Genomic DNA, 18,056 nt, shown 5'->3' with positions numbered 1-18,056 from the left:
AAAGGAACCATCTTATTTGACACAGATGCTTTATCTAGGAATCAAGAAAAACAGGAACACCAGGGTGGCTCAGTTAAACATCTGACTCTTGATTTTGGCTCAGGTCGTGATCTCTCAGTTTGTGGGACTGAGCTCCGTGTCGAGCTCCGTGCTGACAGTGCGGAGCCTGCTTGGAATTCTCGCTCTCAAAATAAACATTTACAAAAAGAAAAACAGGCAGCAGAAAGATACGGAAAATGAAACAAGCTTTAGCACAAGTAAAAGAAAAGGCACTCAAATGCACACTGAAGGTGAAAATGGAATAGAAATTCAAATCCTCAACCCTTAATTTCTTTGATTTAAATCTGCTAGCACTTGAGGGAGAAGGCACTTACTTTTCAAACTTTGCTAACACGTCAGCTACGATGGTTCGGCTTTCAATGGCTTTATCCACATTTCCGTTGTACTCAAACAAGGCGAACATGTTCCTGCTGTCCTCCATGGCGAGGCCTCTGATCAGCTTCTCCACCACCTGCAAGATATACCCCGAGGGCTTCGGCTGCCAGCACGCGGTTCTAGAATGTGCCTTCCCCTGAACCCCAAGGGAGCTGCCGGCAAGCGAGGGTCCAAGCAGCCCCCCTACAACTGTCCTGTGTGGTCACCCAGAATTTCAAAGGTGCCGTTTTTCCATTACTCTCTAGAGACCAGATTTGTCTTATCCTTGTAAAAAAAAAAAGAACACGGGGTATGTATTTCACCCACTGGTAAAGATGGATGGCGGGCGGATTTCTTGCAGACCCATCCTGGTAGGAAAGTGCATGAAAACCGAAGCCCTTTCATCTGATACATCCATCGACTGCCAAGAAACAAGGGTTTCCACCGTGTTTCTTCTTTCCACGCCAGAAGCTTCTCTGGGTTTTATTGCCCTACTTCTTTTAGCCAACTGGTTTTACAATACTAAATTTTAAAAAAGAAAGAAAGAAAGAAAGAAAGAAAGAAAAGAAAATACGCTCTCATCTGACCCATCACGGTAGATTTCTGTTTGGCAAACAGACACCTGATGGCAGAGATGCTCCAATAAATCCCACGTCAGGGCGGGCACACCCGAGTCAGGGAGGAAATCTCTCCTCGACCCTCAACTGCTTGGCACGTCAGCAGGACTGCGGCTCAGGTATTCTGGCACCAGCTTAATTTTTGCATTCCTACTCATCTTTGATGCGTATTTTTGTCTCGTCGTACGTGAGCTTTGTCCTCGGTTACATACACCCCGCTTACTGAGCCGCTGTACTATGCCGGTCACGACCGCACGCTGGCCCACCTAACTGCACAACTTCCCTGACGTCTGCACGGGGGCGGTCAGGGATCGGAGTCCGCCGCGGCAGGCTTCTCCCTCACCTCCCCGGCCGTGGTGTGGGAGTTGATGGTGATCTTGCAGGAGCCTCCACCGTGGCAGTGCACCGTGGACGTCATCTCCTGCCTGTGGATCAGTGCTTCTATCTCATCTCGGGAAGGCACAAACTCTCTGCATTTGGTTTTCTTGAGAGATTCATAAATGAAGAGGGAGTATTTTTCCATCTCGGTTCCTGGAAACTGCTCCCGTATCCTAGGAGACAAACACTTCGCTGTTAATGTGCTAGACCGCGGCTGGCCGCCGTCTGGGCGCTGGGCTGCTTCAGCAGGCGGCATGTCAGCGCAGCCGGTGGCCCCCCAGTGACGCGTGCGGCAGATGCCGGTCACTTCCCAGCTGGGGCCTCTACTGTCCTGTGTAGGTTTTGTTTAAAAGCAAAAAACAAAACAAAAACAAAAACAAAAAACCAAAAACAACCAAAAACAAATCCCAAAGCTTTTGCTGCCAGCTCACCTCCGTGATGCTGGTGACGGTCACGTCTCAGACCATCGTATGAAAACTGTTCTTACGTAGTTTGCATCAGAGTCTGCACGGGAATGTTTCTGTTTGATCTGGACCAAAAATAGCTAAGGTTTCCCCCCTCCATGTATACAGGCAGCGGTAATTAAATGTATTTGACATCTGGGGTGCCTGGGGGGCTCAGGGGGCTGAGCATCCGACTTTGGCTTGGGGCGTGATCCCACGGTTCATGAGTTCGAGCCCCACATCAGGCTCTCTGCTGTCAGTGTGGAGCCTGCCTCAGATCCTCTGTCTCCCCTCTGTCTCGGCCCCTCCCCTGTTCATGCTCTCTCAAAAATAAGTATTAAAAAAAAAATTAAACGTATTCAGCCTCTTCCACATGGGGACACTACACTGAAAGTGACCGCGTCCCTGAGACAGCCTTGTGTGGCTTGAGCTGGAGAGGAGGCCTGCACAGTGTCAGCCTGCTCAAGGGGACGCACGCGTCTGGCCTAGAGGTCCCTGACCACGCCAGGTGCCTTCTGTTTCGGGCTCTCCTCATCTGAGCTCCGCCCTGCCCCTGCGGTGTGCAACCCCGCCCCCCCCCCCCCCCCACCGCCATGCACCCCCCACCTTCTCAGATGGAACCGCAGGTACTTGAGGATGCCCCGGCTTGGCAAGAAGGTGCAGCTTAAGCACGTCAGGATCTGCCAGCTGCACAGGTTGCCCACGCTGCCCGGATGGGGCACCTTGTTGGTCTGTTTGATGAGCTGGCAGTACAGCTCGTCTCGCAGAGGTCGGAGGTCATGCCCGGTCTGCAGGATGCCCTGGATGATGGGAATGGGGTCGGACATGGACTCCAGTTGCTGGAGGGAATTGAAGATCTTGATGGCTTCATCCTGAAGGGTGGTGTAGCCTTTGTCTTTGAGCACTAGGAGGAGGACACACACACAAGTCACACGGAGGGTTTGGCCAAGGTGCAATCTGAGCATCGCACAGGGGGAAGGAACGGGGACAGACGTCGGCTTCACGACCCAGGGCTCGCCACGTTCCCTGAACATCTTGAGAGCGTTATGCTCTTTTGTTACTCAATTCACCTATTTCACTCTACAAGACGCTGGCTTAAAAGTTGGTCTGTTGCCAGACAGGTTCTCTATTTTTAGGATCTGGGACTAGACTTTTAATTCTCTGGCAAATTAAGGCAACCCTGAGTTCAGAGGCAGGGCTGCCATTTCCCGACTCCCTTGAAAATCGTCCTCTTAGTTCCACAGTCCTCTTCTCACCACAAACGACAGATGCTGGCTGGACAGAGAGGCAGAGTCGGTGACCGGGGAGAACAGTTACGGTACCGAGAACAGCGGGGCGCGGGCGGGGCTGGGGACTCACGGTTCAGGTTGATGTCTCCGTAGGGCAGGGGCAGGAGCGGCGAGTGCAGGGGGTGGTGTGTGTGACGGAGGATGGGGTTCCGTTTGTAGATCTGCTCCACCACATCCGAGTTCAGGCAGTTCTCCTGGAAAGCAGAGGACCCGGTAAAGCCAGCCAGCCGGCTCATCCAGAACACATGTACAGAAATGAACAAAATCATCTGTATTCTCCCACACGTGAACCTCTCCCAGAGTCTAAAGCGTCCGTGGGCCTCGGGACGGTGGTGAGGGTCTAGCATTAATAATTCAAGCGCGAAGATACCGGCAATCTGCGTCTGAAGGCAAATCACAAATACACGTTTTTCTCACAGCTCAGTCCATGTGTATATATTTTCCCACGTTATAAAAAAAAACCCAAAAATTTCCACTGGAGATTACATATGCTTCAAAAACACTGAAGTTCTCTTGCTATTTAGCCACCAATCATGTAGCCAAACCATGTATTTTTATCCATAATTCTTTTAAAAAGAACTGGGTGGCTCAGCTGAGTAAGCGTCTGACTTCAGCTCAGGTCATGATCTCACTGTTCGTGAGTTCGAGCCCCACGTCGGGCTCTGTGCTGACAGCTCGGAGCCTGGAGCCTGCTTCAGATTCTGTGTCTCCCTCCTTCTCTGCCCCTCCCCTACTTACACTCTGTCTCTAGCTCTCTCAAAAATAAATAAAACATTAAAAAATTTAAAAAAATTAAAAAAAATACATTGTTTTCGTTCTTTAAATGATCTGTATTCCTCTATACATAAAAGTTACACGTTAGTATGTTATTAGTGAGACCGTTCAACACGCCTGCCGTCTCTTTCTTGAAATTTAAGAGATCTCCTCATAGCCATTCATCGTGCACTTATGCTCCTAAAATGTTAACTGGGGATTCAAAAAAGGCAAAGTTCCTTTTAGAACATTAAATAAACAGAAAAGTTGGAGAGGCAGTGAATCATTCTACTGTGGTAATTTCCACTATGAAACTTTTTTAGTTAACACCCAGTTAGGTAAGAGCCAGAAAAAAAGAAAAAAAAACAAACTATTTCAAAAATTTTGTATGGACTTAATTAGGGCAACCTAATTTTTTTAAAAAAACATTGCTTCATATTTGGAAAATTCAATTACTCTTTTAATGACAGATGTCAAATTAGAGAAGATAAGAACACAGCTGACACAGCTTTGAAGAGAAAGTTCAGCTGATGTGTTTTTTTCACTCCTTTCTCAAAAGGAAGCTTTAAAAACAGTTTTTTAAATGCGAAAAAGGAAGTTACTAGTATTTAGCACCCTGGGTTCCATGGAAAGCTTTACAGAGACCTGGAGAATAATTAGCTTGGTGGAATTGAGCTCCAAATACCCAGAAAATGCACCACTTTGGAATCAAGAGGCAGATTTGTGTTCGGTGGGAAATTATACGCTACTGCATTATTAGACCCTCTTCTGCCTCTGCAAAGGCAGAGCTTGCCTCCTGGATCTGCTTAATTTTCCTTGATGTAGATCAGTAAATACCTATCTTGCTATCATTCTCGAATCTTTTCTGTCACTGCTCCAACTCTTCCCTTTGTATTGGGAATCTATCCGAATGGGTTAACTTGGAGGAACAGCAGTAAAAATAATCCCCTTGACCCAGTTCTGCGCTGGGGACTGACCAGCTACATGAACAATGCAATCAGACTATTCTGTGTCTGTTTCCATTCCTGAAAAATGAGTGGAGTACCCCTTATGAATAATGCTGCCATTTCATTATTCACTCAATGTATACTCAACTGAGCAATTAATCTTTTTAAAAAGGAAATGAAAATTTAACCAGGTTAGGGGCACCTGGGTGGCTCAGTCGGTTAAGCATCGGACTCTTGGTTTCGGCTCAGGTCACGATCTCATGGTCGTGAGATGGGAGACCCGAGCCAGGCTGACTCCAAACTGGGCACGGAGACTGCCTGAGATTCTCTGTCTCCCCCTCTGCCCCTACCTTGCTCACGCACTCTCTTTCGCAAACAAACAAACAAACAAACAAACAAAAAGAAGGTCAGTGTAGGTCCAGAGATTGGGACGCTTCCTGTTGAGTTTGGGGGTGCCTACTAAAGGTTCCAAGTTTTCTAGACCAATCCTGGCTATTTGTGTACCCACCTGTGTGGTCCACTAACTGTATCCTAAGGATAGGATTATCGTGTTACTCCTAGAAGGTCCCCAACCCAGGGCTGAAGGGCAACTTGTGGCACACGTCACCTCCATGCAGATCACAGCACGTCCCCGTCACGGGGAGTTCTGCACCCCAGACCACAGACCATCATTCCTCTGTCTACACAACACAAGCCCACATTTGCCTCAGTGGCAACACAACACCTCTCTGGAGACAAAGTATTTTTAGCGTAAGCTTTCGGCTCAGCTCTCGAATTCAGATTTCTAAAAGCCGTGACGTTCCAACAGAAAACCAACCAAAAGTCAGTTTTTGATTACAGAATAAAAATGGAGCTTGACCAACGTCTTGACGTTCCGAGGGTGAGAACCGGTGAGCTACCTCCCGTGAGCCACCGTCTTGAATCCTTACCTTGATGTCTTGAATCAGCTGCTGGGTGGGCGTGTCGATCGGGGCCTTGGCGTCTGTCACATTTTGAATGGCGCTGGACCACCTGGTGGCCTCGTTGAGCAGCTTGGTGTAGAGCCGGTAGCAGTGCTTGCGGCCGTACACGGTGACATTCCAGTAGCCTGTGACAGAGCACACACACCACAGGCGTCAGCCTCCGCAGGGATGGTCTGGCACCGGAGTCCCAGAAAGCCAGAAACTCAGCCCTGTTGTCAGAGCCGGTGTCCTCTCCGCCTGAGCCCCTTTAATTAGCTAATTCAACAAATCCTCTCCCAATTCCTACACGCGCCTTGTCCTGTGCTGGGCACCCACATGTCCAAACGAGGAGCGTACAGCTGCCGAGAGGAAGACACATAAGGTAAGAAACCCAGGAGTAAATACATAAAAGGGTCACGTTTGCTCTGAAAGAAAAACAGGCATAAACCGCAAGTTCCTTTCCCGGCTCTAGACAAGAGTGAAAACGCTTCCCTCCCTGCCTGCTGTTCCTTCTCCCCTCCTGTTTCTTTTCCTTTCCTTAGGCTCTCCCTTGAGAAGAAAACACTTCTGCTAAGGAAACAGTCTGTGTGTCCAGAAACAAGCTGTCGCGGGGGACAGAGGAGCTATGTTTGCAAAAGCGCAAAATCACAACTAGCAACAAAACCCAAACAATGTAGAAATATCTTCGTAATAGTGACAAGGGAAAAAAACAAAACTAAGCTACCATCAGTGCTCTCTATCCTACTAGGTGAAGCTCACGGACAGTCAGGATTGATCTTTCTTAGGCTGCGTTAGGGCTCTCACAGCACAAAGACGAAAACGTGGCATACAGAAATGAAGCTCCATACAGGAGAATCCCTGTTTATATGTGACTGTCTTCAGAAGAACATTTCTGCAACTCAGTTAAGCGGGACCTCTTCACCACGGTTTCAATACTAAGTGTGCATACAGCTAACCAAACTCCTCCCTCTGGTCTGAGCAAACCCAGGCCTCCTCGGGCTCCAGGTGCGAGCTGTCGGGCCCGGCTCGTCACAGGCACACAGCACCGTTACCTGTGTCTTTGAAGATCTTCTCGTCCGGAGGCACCACCGAGCACAGGCTATTGAGGACCAACGTGCCCAATTTCAGAGCATTCTTCTCTGAGCTCTTGTAGTAATCCAAGGAATTGTGGGTAAGCACAAACCACCGTTTTTTTAGTTTTAACGAAGACATCTTTGGACTGTTCTTTACTTCTTTGTGCAGCCACCCTGGAAAGGAAGATTGGAGTGTAAATTAAAAACTAGGAAGACAAACACCAAACATCAGGTAATAATTTGCAGGATGCTTCCTAATGGGTCGTATTTCTATATATTTGCTAGAAAGGGCCACGACCCTTTCTTGTGTTTTTGTTGTCTGTTTGTTGGTTTGTTAAGCAAGTTCAAGAGTCAAAATTACTCAGGAAAGCTGCTCAAAGGGGCAGGGCTGTGGTGGCAGTCACCTCTCACGATGAATTCCTGGCCCTCCACTCTTGTGTCCCCCTTGGACCTCTGCAGCAGCGTTATCCAATGATGCATCTCCTCCGGTGTATCAGCGTTGCAATGCAGCACCCGGTTGGCCGTGATGATCACAAACGAATTGGGTCTGGGCGACAGGGCAAGAAGGAAGCCAAGACTTAGCTCTCTACTGTCCGCATCACCTGCTCGAACCAAGACCAGCCGCCTCTTTCCTGGCTTATGGTCAGCGGGACGAAAAGCGCGGTGCTATTTGTGGTTTGTGCTAAGGCAAATCTTGCTCATTTCTGCAGGATTTATTTTATGCATCATTAACCTTTAAACTTGGAGCAACACATTCAGGAGGCCCTGGAAGGGGAAAGATTCCTTCATGCAAAACTTTCCAAATGAAACTTGGTTCCGGGAAGGCTAAAATAAGGTGACGGTGGGGGAAATTTTTTTTTTTTCTGATGCCTCTCCAAAGTAAATTTCTCTCTGCCTCTGGGTACTGCCTTGGATAATATTTCTGTGGGTCGGTAATGAAACGTCAGACACTAGTAATAAAAGCAGATCAGTAAATAGGTGCAAATGGAACATCTTATACGCTTGATTATGCTTGCTACAAAAAGCCACCTGGGTCCATGTTTTCAAAGCAATCTAACAAAGGCTTATTTCCCAGTCAGGGATAACATAATAATGGAAATTCACTTTCTCCTTCACCTCTTTTTGTCTGGCAATGCCCGGAGTCTCTCCTAGGCCCTAGCTCATACTCATGCCTATACTGAACCACTTAAGCTGGTGGCTGTGAATTTCTTGCAGGCTTTCAAATGCTCGCGGCAATTAAGTGCTGCAAAAGTTCAAGAAAAAGCAAGATTAATGGGACTGTAGTAGACAGGGAAAGACAGGTGCTCTTTAAAAATAAAAGACACTTCTCTTGTTGGGAAGGAGGTGGGCACTTGAGGAAGAGAGAAGGATGTGAGTAGGAATGGAAAGTTCTAAGCACAGACCCTCACATGCCCAGCCTGCTGGAGCCAAAGGGTTTAGGAGACAGATGTAGATAGGGTAGGAACTTGGCCGTCAGAATCAAATCTGGGCTGAATATGGACAAAACACACATGTTAAAGTTTCTGAAGACTCTAGATAATTCTACCTAGTAGGCACTATTTTTGTTGTCAGTTGGAATACATTTCTATCCACTTTCTAAAGCTACCTCACTGAAGGCAGGAGCCAATTTTGATTCTTAATGCAGAATTCAAAGAGCAGCAAAGAAACACAGAGAAGACAAAGGTCAACAGTACAGACTCCTGAGGGCATCCATGAAGATGGTTTGCCTTCAAAAAAAACAAAACCAACACATGCTATTTTAAGGGCACAAATAAGGTTGAGATGTCAAGGGAAGAATGTGGTTTAATTTATTAACACTCCACATATATGTTACAACAAGGTCCTTTTTAAATTCCTTATTAAGTTTAGGAAGGGGAACAGCACCCTTCCCTATGGTAGAATACTATTTTCCTAAATAGGTGTTTTCTTCCTCTTTGAATCCTGGGTTTACCCCTGTACCCAAATGAAGAATATTCCTCTTGTGTGTATGTTTTTAACTGACTGTCTAAATTAGGTTTCCACGGTCTCTCCCAGCAGCCCAAAGATACCCAGAGAGGACGACTTCTGGGTGATATAAAACTGGGCACAAAGAAAGAAGACTGGAATTGACCAGGTGACAACATGCAGCCTAAAATCATTTCACAGCTCAGAAAAGAAGGGACCTAGAAGCAGAGAGAGCTGTGGGAGCATGCAGGTTACTAATCACTTTCGCCATGGGTCACATCTGAACTTACCTCTCGGGGCTGTCAGAGGCACACACAGAGTCTATCATCCCCACATCCAAAGTGCCCTAGAAAGGAGCAAAAACAGAGGGAAGAGAACCATTGAAATACAGCACACATCATCATAATATCCTTAGATCACAAAGCTCTAAATAGGCAAACAAACAAAAAAAGCTCCTTCCTTTTGTGTTAAATGCAAAATAATCGTTATCTAAGAAAGGTCCCACCTTCAGTTGGTGAGTACAGCCTCTAGACAGGGGAGACAGTTCACTCATGAAAAAAAATATATATAAGTTAATCTCCCCGTCTTGTTTTTAAAATACGTTCAGGGAAAAGTGTTTACAAACTTCTTTCAATAGTACAAATTTTTCTGATTTACACTATGATCTATTGCTAAATTTTACACGTACTCTAACAAACTTTTTTTATTTTGTTAAATGTTTATTTTTGACAGAGAGAGAGAGAGAGAGAGGCAGAGAGGCAGAGACAGAGACAGAGCATAAGTGGGGGAGGGGCAGAGAGAGAGGGAGACAGAATCCGAAGCAGGCTCCAGGCTCCGAGCTGTCAGCACAGAGCCTGACAGGACTTGAACTCACAGACTAAGAGATCATGACCTGAGCCGAAGTTGGATGCTCAACCGACTGAGCCAGCCAGGTGCCCCAGAAACTTTTTTTAAATAGAACTTTCTTTCCCCCTTTAAAAAAATGTTTATTTTGAGCACTGGGTGTTGTATGGAAACCAATTTGACAATAAATTTCATATATTGAAAAAAAAATGTTTATTTGGGCGGGGGGAGGGGGGAGAAAGAGAGAGTTCGTGCATGTGTGAACAGGGGAGGGGCAGAGAGAGAGGGAGAGAGAGAATCCCAAGCAAGCTCCATGCTGTCAGCACAGAGCCTGATGCGGGGCTCCCTCTCGTGAACCATAAGATCATGACCTGGGCCAAATTCAAGAGTGGGTCCCTCAACTGAGGAAGCCACCCAGATGCCCCTTACTCCGCTGAGAAACTCTGATGTTAAGTAGTTCTTATGAGAAAATAAAACTTGATTTCTAAAATACGATTTTATAGTTCTGTGTATGTATCTAGGATAGAACGAAGACTGAAAACACATAATTTAAAATTCACGAAGTCCTTTGAAGGAAAGTGTAATAAATATGCTTCCATGTCAGAAGACTTGGGATTTGTTGTCGTTCTTTTAATGGCTTAAAGTGGGAGAACTGGAATCTATTACTACTGATAATCTTCTTTAACTTATTCTATTTTTCTGCATGACTTCTAAACAAAATATTACTGGTTTTCTCTTTAATTATTACACTTCATACTGCCTAGAAACTCCCAAGCCCCCTGCCTCCCTCGGACGTTTCCCGCCACTCCAAAATGCTCACGCACCACGGCGTTTTGTGGGTTCGCCTGCTCATCGTGCATCTCCCGGATCTCCTGGTCTGTGGACGCGTGGACCTGACTCAGCACGCTGAACCACTGGCTGTGGGAAGGAGAGAGTGACCGTCAAGGAGGGGCCAGCTGTCGCATCTGCAACACAGTGAATGATGCCCTTCCCCACCATCTCTGCGAAAATGACATGTCCTCTGAGCACCTTTGATTCTCGTCTGCCTACTCCTCAGGGGTTAAATGTAGGTTTCATGCTACCAACGGGCAAGGGGGGAAGAAACAGCCAAACTGCCTTTGGGTATCACCTGTGGCAACGTCAGATCAATGAGAGAACCTCTCCTCCTCCAGCTCCCCCAGACCTTTAGACATTTAATGACGATGACAATGAAATCCTCAGTTCTACCCAAAACATTTATAATCAAGGATCTTTACTGAAGATATTATTTCTAACCTAGGGAATATTCAAGGACCTTTTCATTTGTTGAAAGTAAATTCCAAGGTAAGAAGGCCACTGGTGTCTATTTTCCCTCCTCACTCCCAGGATGGGGTTTTCCAACCACCTGATGGGATTTTCTACCAAAGTATGAACAAAACCATAGGAGAGCAGGAAACAGAACACAACTGTTTGAAGTAGAAAGTGATTTTGACTGGAGAATTCTTCCATCTTCTCTTCAAATGAGTTTTCTCACTTTCAGACTCATTAGAATCAGGCAATAAAGGAAAACATGTCAACCTCAGAGAAGTCAAGCTGAACAGAAGTCATGATGTAACTACAAACACAATACGTGCTTGAGGAAAATGACCGTGAATATTCATTCATCTATCTGTCCGCCCATCCATCCATCCATTCAACATTTATGAAGCAACTATAAAATGTGAGAGGTACCAAATGTGAGATGCTAGGACATCCTTCTCCTGCAGGGCCTCATTAAGACATATATACACACTCCTACTAAGTAAGGCAGAGGACCAAGTGCTTGGTATACAATGGGATATTTAAGCAAAAAAAAAAAAAAAAAAATTACACCTATATAGAAAGTTAAGTCACATAAGGTACTTATAGCAAAGCACTAAAACCTATCCCCTGTTAATTTTGAAGGAGAAAAATGTGGCCAAGAGTTTCTTTTCTTTTTAAATTTTTTTTTAATGTTTATTTATTTTTGAGAGAGAGTGCACAAGCAGGGAAGGGGCAGAGAGAGAGGGAGACACAGAACCAGACGCAGGCTCCAGGCTCTGAGCTGTCAGCACAGAAGCCGACGCAGGGCCCAAACCCATGGATTGCGAGATCACGACCCGAGCCAAAGTCGAACGCTTAACCGATGGAGCCACTCAGGTGCCCCAGTGACCAAGAGTTTCGAAACAGCATATACAGACTCTTAGGAAACAACCAAGGGAAATATTTAATATAAATTTGCTTCATCAGTTCTGGTGAACTCAAAGGCAAGACTTAAGACTTCACTTATTGCTTTATGAAGCTCAACAATTTCCCAATCAGACGCTAAAAAACACATACATTCCAGATGTAGGCCACATGGGATCACACACACACACACACACACACACACACACAGAAAATAAAATTTGCTATGCTTTCGATCTGTTCAGGTGATACTCTTAAATTTACAAATTTCTCCTCATGAATCAAGTTTATTTAACTCAATCCGAAAAGGAATTTTTAAAAAACACATTCTGCTGGTCAGGGGAACAAGTCCTCAGTTAACAGATCCCCAGTGTTAAATTTCGCAGGCTCGTTACGGCACAAAGCAGAGAGGACGGCTGCCAAACGCGGGGCCTGTAATTCAGCCGAGAACTGTGGGCCTTCCTGGGACTGCAAACAACCACAAGTGGTCTTTAGGAGTCCCAGATGGAACGAGGGGCTGTAATTCCAGGTTTGCTTGGTTTTTCCAGTTTGTGTCATAATTTATGGATCCAAGCAGGGTTTTTAGTGTGTTCCCATGGGAAGAATTATTTTCTTTGCCCTTGCTGTGGCTACCATGGCGTTGTATCAACTCAAACATTCAAAGGGCAAGGGGTAGTGAAAGGCAAGGAGAATTCATTAGAAGATCCTAATGATTTCTGAGGTGAAAAGTAAAGAACATCGGCGGAGGGTCCTCTCTGGCATTGCTCAGAGGAGCTAACAGATCCCTCCAACGTAACCTTGTGGCTCACAAAACACAAGTGGACAAACAGACGTCTGACCGTATCTCATCCACCGTATGACCCTGTGATGCATCGCACTGGGAGCACACCGCCCTTCTCCTTGACTTTTTCCACGTCTCTCCAGCACTAGGATGGACACCTGAGGTCCAGAAAAGTTAGACCGCTTGACCCAGCCAACGGACGCCACACTGTCCTTGGAACTCAAACATTCAAGCTCCTTAAGAAACATAATGCCTCTGTTCAGTAGAATGAACTTCTGTTACTTCACAGATTATACTGCCCTTTCTCTTACCTGAGTCTCCTACTCGGCAAAATGTGTTTAAGGGTAACGATGTGTAATAATACACGTGAAGCGTGTCACCACATTGCCTGAAATATAGTAATTCTAAGTGTTGACTATCTCTTCTACCCTATTGAATTTTTCAACGTGAAGACCTTCAACACTCTCTCAGTGCCACAGTGCTATCAATTATTTAAACACCCAGTGGTGAGTGCGCCTGCCTTCTCACTCCTTAGGCAAACACAAGCTGTTCCCTTTCGAAGCTCAGAAGCTTCCAAAGGGTGGGCTTTCGCCTCCGTGTAGGTGCATGGTTGACACACACTGCAATAAAAAGCCTGAGCCAAGATACCAAGGGCTCTAGTGGCATTCGAAGCTGGAAATCCTCGACTGTGTGTGGTAACTTGGGACACCTTAGCCCAGTGAAAGATACCCCAGGGGACAAGAACGTCAATCTCATGACGCGGTTCTTCAACCGTCCTAACAGACAAGCCCAACTCGAAAATCCACTAAAAATCTTTTCAGAGCCGGCAGGGTCAACACTGAACTGTGTGGCGCCCAGGCCTGTAGGGGGGTAAAGATGTAGTTCACATGCGGTCAACAGCAGTGTCTCACCTGGCGTCTTCGGGGGATTCCGCAATCAGGTGGAAGGTCCTATCGGCCATGATGATGTCAATCCCGTTCTCTTTGCTGGTGTTATCTATGATCTCTCTGCAAAGTAACACAAGCATCAGATGCAAATCAGGGCTACGGGATCCTTAAGAAGCGAGCAAAGCAATTTCACCAAACAGACGGCTAAGTTGGAAACTGTGACCGAAAAATCAAACGCCTATTTCAGCCCGACCTTGTGGCCTCCGGGGGGGCCGGGGCTCCTCTCTGCTCCTGAGAGAGGAAGGCTGAGGCCGGGGCCAGGGCTAGGTGCCTCCTGGACACTTCCAGGGAGGAGTCTCTCTCCTCACTCTGGCCTGCCCAAGACGTGTCCCTGCCGAGACCCTAGAAGGCTTGGGGCAGGAGTCCCCTTCTTGGCCCGCACCTTCCCTTGGCCCCTCTCACTGCTCTACAAGGGAAGGACCCCCGACGAGGGGATTAGTCTTGAGCTCCTTCCTAATTCCTCATGGCTCCCTGCTGCGGTTTAAGGCCTTGGCCAACACGTGTGACCTGGTAAGGGCACATTATTTCCATTGGGGGCTCAGAAGATTTGGGTGTTTCTGGATCTCCGTGCCATCCCGATCTCATCCCAACATGCCCTGCACAACATTAGAGGTTTAAAATCGATGGAGCAGGTTAACAAGATCAGGATGAAATACAAGCAGGTGTTGAGATGGGGCCAGAGATGGTAAAATACTTGATGAAGAAGGGTCTTGGGGATAAAGCCAGCTTGCTTTGCCAACCCAAGTAGTACCACTCTTCACAGTAAAACACGGATTCCACATCTACAAAACCCAACAGGCTCGCTAGTTAGAAAAAATAAATACCTTACAGCTGGAATCACACACGATAAAATATTTTTAAAAGTCAAGATAGCCTGAATTCCTGCCCTTGCTGAGCAGGAGGCGAGAGGTGATACGTGGGCAGCCACCAGCCAAGCGTCTGGTTAGAGGGGCCTCTCGAGGAGGGCTCCAGGGAAGTGTCCAGACCATGTCACACTGGACCAGCCGCTTTGCCTCTTGGGAACTCAGCAATGTGGTATGGAAAATGAGAGGGGACACGGATCTAGTCGTAAGGCTGTGCGTCTGAACCACAGTGGCCTTACGAATCCTGGGAAACTTTCAGAAAACCCAGGTGGGTGCTCTCTGGCGGGGGCAGGGGGAGGGCAGGGACCCACACTCGTAAAAAGCTTCCCTGGAGATGAGTGAGTGATGATATTGTCAGGGTCACAATACACATCATCTGGAAACTCCGTAGGATAAGTGTGGTGGCCTCGTCAGTGACAGCGAGTGAGTGAAGAAAACGATGGAGGGGAATGTTGTATAAACTGCCAAAGACTTGAGAGATCGGTCAATTAGTTAAAAATTACAGACCTTATTTGAATTCTGATTTGAAGAAATAAACCAGCCCGAACCAACGAGAGTACTATCGCCTCCATTTACAAGACAACTGGATAAATTTGAACAATGACTGGAGTTTGGATGATTAAAGAGTTATTTTTTAACTGTTATAATGTGATTCTGTATTGAGACTCTTAACCTTTAAGTGTCTACTCAACTATTTAGAGATAAAATTAGATGATGGATGCTTTACAGAACAGTTAGTAAGGGAAGGAGTGCAGGGTGGGGTTATGGGTGAAACACTTTGGCCTTGGGGCGGGGGTGGGTCTCTGCTGAAAGCTGGGGAATGACCACAGGCACTTCATTATATTCTCCCACCTACTCCTGCATAGGATTGAAATCTTTAATAAAATGAAACATTTTAATCTCAACAAAAAATCTTAATGTGGCGAAACCCTAAGAATTTAATGTCCTTCCTCTACAGAATAGGACAGAAATGACTGCATGATAGCTAACATCTCCTTAACTCTGGAATTCTCAGAAAGCACCTGGAAACGGGGCTTTATCAAGCAGCACAGAGTCAGGTGCATGAGGAATATACATCAATTTCCACCACTGAAATTCTCTCTCTGCCCTCCTCCTCTGAGCTTCCTGGCGTTTGTGGGTGAGCCTTCTATGGGGTGAATCAGGAGGAAGAACAAATACACAGAGCTGTGTCGTGCTATGAAAATTTCTCGTAGGGTTTAGACTCCTGATCCTACACACTCACTCTTGTTCTGGAGCCTGGGCTCCTAACAAACCCCGAGGGGCAGCCTGGAAAGTCTAATACTCTGCTGTCTGCCCTTCATTGTTTGCCCTTAAAATTAAATGCACAAAACGCTTTCCCTGTTTAACCTCCCACTTTTCAATACAAAAAGTTCAAGAGTTGCCAGTGCTCGTTGGAAACAAAATGCTAATTTCAGGTCTCGTGATTTCAGGAGTTAATCTCATGTCTCGAAGCTTATTTTACTTATTTTCTAAATATGTATCAAGCTACCCAGTTGCCGCTAAGTCCAACTTCCTGAATTTTTAACTAAATAATAGTCCACTAGTCCAGTGATTTGGTTCTATACAAGGGGGGGGAGGGCAGAAAAAGGGGGTTTGTTGGATTCAAAGCCTAGCTCTGTTCCGGTCATTGCTGGGAATGAAGATGGCTGGTATATCCCACGTTAGTAAAAGACAAAAAAATTCATTCCAAAAAACACCTCTATGAGTGAAAGGTAATCAAAGAGGGGAGGGGAGGGGAGGGGAGGGGAGGGGAGGGGAGGAAGGAAGGAAGGAAGGAAGGAAGGAAGGAAGGAAGGGAGGGAGGGAGGGAGGGAAAAGGTACAATCTCCCGGGTATAAAATAAGTCCTGGGGATGTCACATACGGCTTGGTGACTAGTTGATAATACTGTGTCGCATATATGAAAGTTGTTGAGTAGATCTTAAAAGTACCCAACAGCAGAAAACAAAATTTATAACTATGGACGGTGACGGTGATGGATGGTTTAGTCTCACCGTGGTAATTGTTTTGCAATAGACACAAACGTGGAGTCGCTATGGTGTTCGTCTGAAACTAACGTAGGTCAATGATACCTCTAAAAATAAAGCACAAAACCCAAACACTCCAGATTGGCAGTCTGTCTCCAACTTAGCAATCTGCTTATATAAAAGGACTAGAAGTGGTCCGTGGACCAATAAAAAGATTCTTAACCAGTTGTTCAAGATTCCCAGGCTTCCTGCGTACGACCAATCACATTTCCGACAGCCAGTTGCAGGCCTGGCTGGCATCTCATAAACGACAGCCAGATGTCTGAACGTGCCCACAGAAAGCGAACTGTTCACGAAGTCACTTCCCCGGTTTCCTAACAATCCGGTCCACTGAAGTGAATGACTGGGGGGCACTCAACCCCTACTCCAGCCCGCGGACCGGTGGCTTTGGAGGAAGCGACACCCACGGTCCAGCAGCCCCAGAGCGCCACCCACCGGGGCCACCTGCACAGTCCATCGACATACTTTGCGGTGCGGACTTCCAAGGTGCCCTTGAGCTTCTCCTCACTGTCGTTTTCAAAATACATCAGCTTGGACTGGCGGAGGACAAACCAGCGCTTCTTCCAGTTTCTCCTGGACAGTGTCGAGGAGCCGCCGCCTTTTTTGTGGAGCCAGCCTTGCTTGAGGGCCTCCTGCTTAGAGCGGAACCACAGGAAGGTTTCGTCCTTGAGCACGCACCAGCGACGTTTCCAGGAGTTCATTAAGCCACCTGCGGCCCCCACATTGGGTGGGGAGGGGTGCAAGAAAAGTCGATCACATTGGATGACAAGTTCAGCAGGTTTCGAGGTTCTGCCTCCCCTTCACCTCACCCAACCGACCCACCCCCGGACGCCCCTCAACGAAGCCTCGGTGCCGCTGGCTTGTGTTCAGGAGGCAGAGGGGGAGATGTTACACTAGCTTGGTTGGACCACACGGGAACGCTGTCCCTTCCTTATGTCCGGAGCACTTCCTACTCAGCTGGGAAATCCTGGTGAGGGGCTATCAGAAACGCAAATGACGAGCTGACACTCTAACCCCCAGCACGAGTCAAGGGCCATGGTGCGAGAACCACTTCTGTATGTATGGATCATGCGGATCTCAAATGCCCCAGAGAGGAGAAATTAATTTAAAATGATGTCAAAGAGGGGCGCCTGGGTGGCTCAGTCGGTTGAGCGTCCCACTTCGGCTCAGGTCATGATCTCGCCGTCAGGAGTTGGAGCCCCACGTCGGGCTCTGTGCCGACGGCTCAGATTGCTCAAATTCAATTGCTCAGATAGCTCAGCCTGCTTCAAATTCTGTTTCCCTCTCTGCCCTTCCCCCGACTCGTGCTCTGTCTCTCTCTCAAAAGAAATAAACATTAAAAAAATTTTTAATTTTTAAAATGGTGTCATTTTTAAATGGTGTCAAAAGTTTACACGTTCCTTATTTGGTCAATGTGGGGATCAAGACTGAAAACTTACACAGGAAAAAAAATAGGACTTTTTCGGGTAAACATATTCTTTTCAAAGAAAAGCATCATCTGAAAACGGTTTATATGTAAAACGTAGAAGATTTAGAACATGAAACAGTTGTGACTGGGCCTTAAAAATGAGAATTCAGGGGCGCCTGGGTGG

At 46.7% G+C, this 18,056-nt stretch overlaps 1 protein-coding gene and 1 long non-coding RNA gene across 8 annotated transcripts in view; one reads left to right on the top strand and one right to left on the bottom strand.

Annotated features, from left to right (window-relative positions):
* LOC123578620 overlaps positions 1–6,501 on the top strand; it is a 46,917-nt gene extending 40,416 nt beyond the window's left edge. The window contains exon 5 of one of the 3 annotated variants that reach the window (XR_006702441.1): positions 6,325–6,501. This is a non-coding gene — a long non-coding RNA (uncharacterized LOC123578620). Of the gene's footprint in view, positions 1–103; positions 960–6,324 lie in introns of those variants that run through there. The other 2 variants (XR_006702442.1, XR_006702439.1) reach the window with 2 other exon arrangements.
* MYO10 (myosin X) overlaps positions 1–18,056 on the bottom strand; it is a 230,219-nt gene that overhangs the window by 7,395 nt on the left and 204,768 nt on the right. For all 5 annotated transcript variants that reach the window (XM_045441547.1, XM_045441556.1, XM_045441574.1 and 2 more), the window contains 11 exons: positions 16,930–17,173; positions 13,519–13,614; positions 10,467–10,560; positions 9,090–9,145; positions 7,260–7,402; positions 6,835–7,029; positions 5,771–5,928; positions 3,212–3,335; positions 2,459–2,756; positions 1,375–1,582; positions 375–511 (listed from right to left, as the gene is read on the bottom strand). In XM_045441547.1, coding sequence (XP_045297503.1) covers positions 375–511; positions 1,375–1,582; positions 2,459–2,756; positions 3,212–3,335; positions 5,771–5,928; positions 6,835–7,029; positions 7,260–7,402; positions 9,090–9,145; positions 10,467–10,560; positions 13,519–13,614; positions 16,930–17,173 — 1,753 coding nt within the window. The remainder of the gene's footprint in view (positions 1–374; positions 512–1,374; positions 1,583–2,458; positions 2,757–3,211; positions 3,336–5,770; positions 5,929–6,834; positions 7,030–7,259; positions 7,403–9,089; positions 9,146–10,466; positions 10,561–13,518; positions 13,615–16,929; positions 17,174–18,056) is intronic.

Source organism: Leopardus geoffroyi, chromosome A1 (genome assembly GCF_018350155.1).
Source record: "Leopardus geoffroyi isolate Oge1 chromosome A1, O.geoffroyi_Oge1_pat1.0, whole genome shotgun sequence".
Lineage (NCBI taxonomy): Eukaryota > Metazoa > Chordata > Mammalia > Carnivora > Felidae > Leopardus > Leopardus geoffroyi.
Note: the sequence above shows the minus strand (reverse complement) of the source record. Positions and strands in the feature narration are given on the sequence as shown.